This window comes from Tympanuchus pallidicinctus, unplaced genomic scaffold, assembly GCF_026119805.1.
Source record: "Tympanuchus pallidicinctus isolate F22 unplaced genomic scaffold, pur_lepc_1.0 scaffold4, whole genome shotgun sequence".
Lineage (NCBI taxonomy): Eukaryota > Metazoa > Chordata > Aves > Galliformes > Phasianidae > Tympanuchus > Tympanuchus pallidicinctus.
The window spans coordinates 43,044,946-43,052,445 of NW_026294758.1; the positions used below are offsets into that span (position 1 = coordinate 43,044,946).

The 7,500-nt window shown below is 36.6% G+C and overlaps 1 protein-coding gene across 12 annotated transcripts in view; it reads left to right on the top strand.

Annotated features, from left to right (window-relative positions):
* Window positions 1-7,500, top strand: part of NFIB (nuclear factor I B) — a 176,224-nt gene that overhangs the window by 165,134 nt on the left and 3,590 nt on the right. For 9 of the 12 annotated variants that reach the window (XM_052701566.1, XM_052701572.1, XM_052701568.1 and 6 more), the window contains one exon: window positions 4,198-7,500. This exon is cut by the window's right edge and continues 3,590 nt beyond it. In XM_052701566.1, the coding sequence (XP_052557526.1) occupies window positions 4,198-4,327 (130 nt within the window). In that variant the 3' untranslated portion in view covers window positions 4,328-7,500. The remainder of the gene's footprint in view (window positions 1-4,197) is intronic. The other 3 variants (XM_052701571.1, XM_052701573.1, XM_052701577.1) reach the window with 1 other exon arrangement.

The following is a 7,500-nucleotide window of genomic DNA, read 5'->3' on the forward strand; positions in this document are numbered from 1 at the left end:
AATTGAAGGGGAACGTTGACTATATAATACATCTGATAGTCTAGTAATGGTGAGAGAATACTGCTTCTGGTAATGGTGTAATGCTTCAGGAAAATTCTTACAAGCTATTCTCTCTCAGGAGTTATCAGTCTGAATCACAGAGCGTGGATTGGACCTGTTTTATTCCAGCCATACACATGAATGTTTTTTATCAGAAGGAGGAGCCAAGTGGACCAAGGGATATCTTATTAACTTCTTGTAGGACAATTAGCTCCACTATGCCCTTGGCAATTCAAAAATTTTTGCTCTTTTGCCTTGCTCTTTTTTTTCTTTTTTTGTGTAGGGATGCTTAGTGAATAGAAAGACGGCATTTGATTTAGTGAAATTCAGGACTGGAATTTTTTCCCAGGACACGTACAAATGGTTGAATAGCATGATAAAGGGAAAGGTATTCCTCCGTTCCCTCTGTTGCCACCCAGGCAGAGCTTGTTTTGCAGACAGCAGTAGCTGCTTCTGTTAGGAAGCTCCGCTCTGTAGATGGCTTACATGGTAGAAGCTAAACTCCTTGATTCTCACAGAAAATCCTTTCAGAGCAGGTTTGATAAAAGTGATGGGAAGCTTTGACTGAGGCCAACAGTCTGGCTTAACTGCACAAGGAAGCACTAGAGAATTACAAAGCAGGCAGTGGTCCATACGTAGTTGGAAGTACAATTAAATTTACTGTAAATATCATGAGATAGGTAGGATAAGTGAACATGCTACATAGAGAGCAGTACATGTGCAGCTTTGCAGATATGCTTTCCATTATGACTTGTATCACAGCTGATCTCAGAACTCTGTGTTTTGATTAGTGCTTCATTTGTGCTCTTTATCTCAGTAATTTTCACTTGTGTTTCCTCCTTTGCCTGCCCTATATGTTGGGCAGTGATAGAAAGACAGGAAGATCCCCAGAGACAATCACACCAAAGTGCAGCACAATGAGTTTGATTGAAGTACGTGTCAAGCTCACCAGGCCTTGACGCTCCTTGTGCTGGAGGGAATTGCTGATGGACTGTCAGGAGGGCCTGTCCTGCCCTGCTGCCATGGCAGATTTTGGTCTGCCATTGGAGCTTCCAGAACAGTTGTTTTGTGGCCACAGCACTCGGACAGCATGTTGTCCCAGCACTACAGATACCCTCACTGTTATGCGTGGTGGGCAGCAGGTGGCTCTGCACAGGTGGTTGGCCTCACTCACTTGTGAGCCAGAGGCTTCCTTAAAATCAGATGGGATCTGCATAGTGTTAACATGGGAAATTTATTGCTCCCCGAGGATTCATAAGCAGCACTGACAAATTTACTTCATGCTGCATTTTTGAGATGGTCGTAATGTGAGATGGGGGAGGTTTGGAAGGTTTAAAGAAATATACCTATTAAATTTTCTCTCTCTAAAAAAATATACATATATACATACATACATGCATGCATACATACATACATACGTATATATAAAGAACAATTCAATTAGTCTCCTGTTGTGATTTATTTTATTAAGCACTTTCCGAAAAATCAAGACCTCTTTCTCCTATGAGAAGAGCTGGGTAAGAGAAATGCGACAAATAATGATTTGTTCCTTGTCAAGGAACAAATTTGTTCCTGCTCTAGTCATCAGAAGGTTTAAAACTTTAAAAAAAAGGGAAAAAAAGTTGCATATATATCCAGCCACTGAAGCACACTGTAATTCTCTAGAAAGATCCTGAAAGCAGTGTGTTTAGTCTTTGCAACAGAAATTGCTTAAATACCATACTGACATAACAGAAAATTTACATTTTTTTAGTTAATGTTCTGTTTTGTTTGAAGTGGATAAACAGTAAATTCTGTGTAACAGGACAGCAAAGCACTATATGCTATAAAATATGTACTCAGACAGATCCTAAGCAAACAAATCTGCTTTGTTTTTCTTTTCTTTTCTTTATTACCAGTTCCTATCTTTACAAATCCTTGTGCTTGGAAATGATTTGTGTTGTGTCTGTTATTTCATAGTTTACTTCTTAACATCACTGAAATCCAAAGAGGAAGGAGCAAGAAATGCACTGTCAAACAAATTCTGAAGGAAGATGAAGAATAAATTGAAACAATTAAGCCTCTTAAATGAGGTTTTGGTACTGAATATTTTTTAAAACCATAATCTTTTCATCAAATCATATTGGACAAATCTTTTATGTATAAATTGGTTTAAGACTTTGTGAACATTTTAAGAGTTGTTGTGTAACTGTGATTTTTCAGTTTCCAAAAGGGATTATTTCTTGAAGCATAGAAAATAAGATATTATGAATAGTCAGTAGACACTTAAAAAAAATATATGTATTCATACATATATATATATATAAAATCAAATAGGTTTGTTGATCTTAAATTTTGAAAATAACAACAACATTTGTTTAATTACTCAGATTTTAGGGTAACCTTCAAGAATAGACTCAGTGGTGAAAAAAAAGCTGCTAAATATTCATTTTAGTTCAGACATTTTAGATGTATGAAGATACTCATATTTCTTAAAAATCCCTGAGGAACAAAAGAGTTCTGTTGCCTTCTGAATTTGATCTCGATGGAGATAAGCAGGTCAGGTATATGAAATTTCCCACCTTTTTGATGTGTAAAACAGAGAACTTGAAATTAATTGTTAGGAATCAGAATAGTAAACTTCCAGGTATAAAGAGGTGTAGAGAGCATCAAACAGAAGTACATGACAGCAGCTGTTTCCACTGTTTTCAGTATAAATCACCTGAGGAACACGTCCCCTGGGTTTTATGAAATAAGTTGACCCCTTTCTTCAGTATTCACACATCAGAGGATCACATAAATGAGCACATGCTCCTTCAGAGAGAAAGTGGTGCAAAAAGTTAATCATGGAGAGAGAAGGAAGAGAGCTTTCAGTGTCCATCTTTCACAAAACGTTTAATGAAACATCTCAGTTTAATGACAAAGTGTGTTCTCAAGTAAACTGTTGTATTTGCGAAAAAAAAAAACAAACAACAAAACTAGTGCAGATTCACTACAAGAAGATGTACAGAAAGTATGTATTTGCATGATGTGTTTGTTTCTTCTTGTTTGGCAATTACTGCTGACATAAAGATGCAGCTTTTCTTCTGAATAAACTTGACTGGAATTGCTAAAAAGCCCTTATTTCTGAGGTGCTAGATGGATATCTAAGGAAAAGGCTGCTCAGGGTTTGCTCTGGCTACTGAAAGGCAGCAGCTGAAGTCTGTCTTAAGGGGTCTTCTTGCAAATCCTGATGGATAGAATACCTGCTAGGAATCTGTGCCTTAAAGGTGCGAACACCATTGGGACTTAGAACACCTCAGTGACATGGCGCTTTTGACATGGTGATTTAAGTGATGGAATTATCTTTGGAAATATTTTCTTACGCCGACTTCTACTGAAAAATTTACGGTACTCACTGTGACCCTTTTTGTATGATAGAGCCTTTTGTTGTGGGCACTGGTATTTTGGGGGTAATAAATTGTGAAAACAAACAAACAAACAAACAAACAAACAACAAAACCAAGAAATTTATTATTATTATTATTATTATTATTATTATTATTATTATTATTATTTTGAATGGTAGAAATTTTATAGCCCAAGTTCTGTGTTCTAATTGTGACTCACACACCTCACAGGCACATCTTGGGATTGGAATGATGTAAGTTGCTGATTTGAAAAAGAGTGGGAAATTGCACAGGAAACTTAAGCATTGAGCTTTATTTTGTTTTCTTGAAATGAGAAAACTTGTGCACTAAATAGCTATGTGTATTACAGTAGCACTTAAATAACATACAGTGTCATTCAGTCTCACATATGTAGTTTAGTGATGTCTGGTCCATATATTTGCCTCTAGAATTTTGGGGAATTTTCATAAATTAGCAGGCTAATTTGTGTAAATCAGCTGTAACACTGCTTGCAATTGAGAGCAACACAGAAGTTTAATTCAAATAAATCATACTTCTGCAAACAGAACTGTAAAGTTGAATCTCAAGCAATATTCACAATTTGGCTTCTCTTTTTATCTTAAGTACTAGTATTCATTTCAAATATTGGTTTTATCCTGATTCAAATTCTCTGCATTCTGATTTTTGCAAAATGTCTAATTTGTGTTTCTTTTTCTTTTTCTTCTTTTCTTTTTTTTTTTTTTTTTTTCCCCTGTCTGTCTTTCCTTGTCTCTTTTCCCCTTTTCAACAGTCCTGGTACCTGGGCTAGCTTGGTTCCTTTTCAAGTATCAAACAGGACACCGATCCTGCCGACAAATGTCCCAAATTATGGTTTGAACATAATTGGAGAGCCTTTCCTTCAAGCAGAAACCAGCAACTGAGGGAAAAAATAAAAAGAAAAATTAGGAAAAAGAAAAAAAAAGGAAGGAAGATGGGATGAGAGAAGAAACTGAAGAACGAAGAAAAAATAGACCAGCAATTGCAGCACTTACAATCACTAATTTCCTTATGGTCGAAACTGAAATGACATACAAAGGGTCGATGATATTTCACTGATGGGTAGAACGCAGCTCCTGCTAAGTAGCCTTTGTTATATGAAGTCCGCTGGGAAATAGATGTTCTGTCTCTGACAATATATTTTAACTGACTTCTAGATGCCTTAATATTTGCATGATAAGCTAGTTTTATTGGTTTAGTATTCTTGTTGTTTACGCATGGGATCACTATTCCTGGTTATCTCACAAAACAAAGGCTAGGCAGCAGCAGGAGATTTGCAGGAGGACAAGGGCTGTAAGCCAGCCGTTTTCTCAACACTCTGATTTCTAAATGTTAAAAAAAAAAAAAAAAAAAAAAAAAAAAGCTCTGTAGCCTTTAGTTATCAGTATGGATTTATTAAACTTTGGCCCTTGACTCAGCCTTTTCTAGTGTGTTACCCAGCTTGAAATTTTCAATCAGAATGAACACACATGCTCTATGTAAGAAATGCCTCTATGTAGGTGAAGTGTTATCTTTTCATGCAACAGTAAAAAGAAAAAAAAAAAAAAACAAAAAAAAAACCCAGAAACTTTTTACCCACTAAAGAAACACTTAGAGAGGCAAGTGCAATTTAAAAGTTGTATCAAAGGGGTCATCATTATAAGTCCTTCAGCCCTTGGACTCTAAATTGAGGGGATTAAAAAAGGAATTAAAATTTACTTTGAACAAATTTATTTTTCCCCTCAGTTTTTGAGGGCATTAAAAGGCATTACATCAAGACAAATCATGTCCTTGAGAAAAATAAATCAATGAAAACACAGCACTTATGTTGGTTTAGCTGCTGCCTCCACAAAGGGGTAGAATTTATTTATTTAAAGTTACTGGTTGCATCAAAAACCCATAGGGTTTATATTTTTCTGTATAATCTGCATCATAGAGACAAAGAGATAGGCAAATCCATGCCAAAAGGGCAAAGCTTACTGTTTACAAACTGGTAATACCAGGATGGGGATAAGATTTATTTAAATAATGCACTCTCTAAGTCTAATTACAGGGTGCTGAAAACTTGCATGGTGCTTTCAGAAGTTAGCCTTGTTCAACAGATTTCACATATTGACAGAAATATAATGTGCATGGGCAGACATTTTGCCTCTATGTCTCTCAAAAAATAGTTAAAGTACTCTTTCCAGTAATCCTGATTTGCACGAAAATATAATGTCCACATTACGTGCCTTGCCTTGAAATCTAAAAAATGAAAAAAAAAAACCACAAAAAAATACAAAAAATCCACAAAAACAACAAAAAAAAATTTGACATCACTACACTTGTTTTGCTGCATTTATTATCATTTAAATCTTTACCATTTTTATGACAAAATATTTTGTACTCCAGATGGGAAAAAAGTGTGACATCATGGATTTTTTAGACAGTTATATCTTTATCTCACATTTATAAAGCATATCATGGCTGTGTATAATTGCCGCTTAAAAATTGTAATCGACCAGCAATATTTTCAGTATTTTGGTGTTTTTTCTATTAACCTTTCATGTTTTTCATCTTCCAATTAATATTGGGGGGGAGGGGATTCAAATTTATACGAATTATGCAATACCAAGTTTTGCCTAAGTAGGTAGTGCTTTTAGCTGTATTGGTTATTATAGGTAAGTACACAGATTTAAAAGAAAAAAAAAAAAAGAATAATGTATGCTTTTTTTTTTTTTTTTTTTTTTTTTTTTTTTTTTTTTTTTTTTGATTGACCAAAGTGGGTACTGCTATTTTTGCAGTGTGATGAGGTCCTTTTATGTACTGAGAGATGGACGGGGATTTTTTTTTTTATACATATATATATATTCTGGGGTGGGTGGGGATGATTTTTAACACTTTACAGTGTAGCTGTGAAGCAGTGCACCCTTAGCCAGGCAAGGGCTGCAAAGCGACTGTTCTGCCTACTGTGACAAACTTTCAAATCGGTTCCCTCTTTTAACTTCCCACCTGGGGTGCAAGCTGAAATCATTTATGGATTTAAAAAATAAATAATGAATTCTGTTGGAGGCAGACTTGACTTGAGGAAATTGTTTTACTTCGAATTTCTTTAGAGAGAGAGAGAAAAAGGAGAAAGAGTGATAGAAATAGAGGGGAGAGAGGCAGCCAGAGGGAGAAGGAAGGAGTTCAAGACCCACAGCAAGATGAAGCCTTCCCACTCTGGTGAATACACTACATATGAAAATGTTTGTGTTAGAAATTTTTTTAACTTAGAAAGATGATTGCTTTGTCTAGGAAATGCACATAGAGGGCCAAAATCTTTGCTGGCATAACTCCACTGGCTTCAGTTGACTTCAGAGCTGTTCCTGCAGAGAATTTGCCTTCTTTAGTCTGCATGGCTGGTAAATATTTCTTTTCCCCTATAACAAAACTATTTTTTGAAGTTTGTCAACTCACAGCATCTGAGATCTGATCTTCATCCTGCTCAGACCACGTCAGAGGTTTGCAAAGTCTTCTTATAAAGCAGGTCAGATGGAGAGCTCTGCGCTGTAGCAGGAAAGGAGCTTCAGAATGGGTGGAATTAGACTATGGTGTAAACAAAAGTGCATTTACAGTAAAATCAGACCTTACAGATTAGTAGTGAACCTGTTGCTGGAGACTTCTTATGCTCTGGGGATGCCTCTTATCTACGGATCAGTGTAGGGAGAACATCTTCAGGCACAAGGAAAGGATGGAAAAGTCTTAAAATGGGGTATCCTTTCAGCCCTCTGAGTTTGTCTTTTCATTTCAAAGGTTTTCCCCAACTGGAGCAGCTCCAGAGTACATGTCCAGCAACAGGTGCTGGGTGCTGACACACTAACATTGGTCCCTTCTTGCCTTGAATCATATCATAGAATCATTGAATCATAGAATCGTAGAATTACAGAATCACAGAATCATAGAATGGCCTGGGCTGAAAAGGACCTCAAAGATCATCCAGTTTCAACCCCCCTGCCACGGACAGGGTCGTCAACCACTAGACCAGGCTGCCCAGACCCACATCCAGCCTGGCCTTGGCCATTATGTGGGTGCTGTGAGGCTGTGGTGGTGGCACATC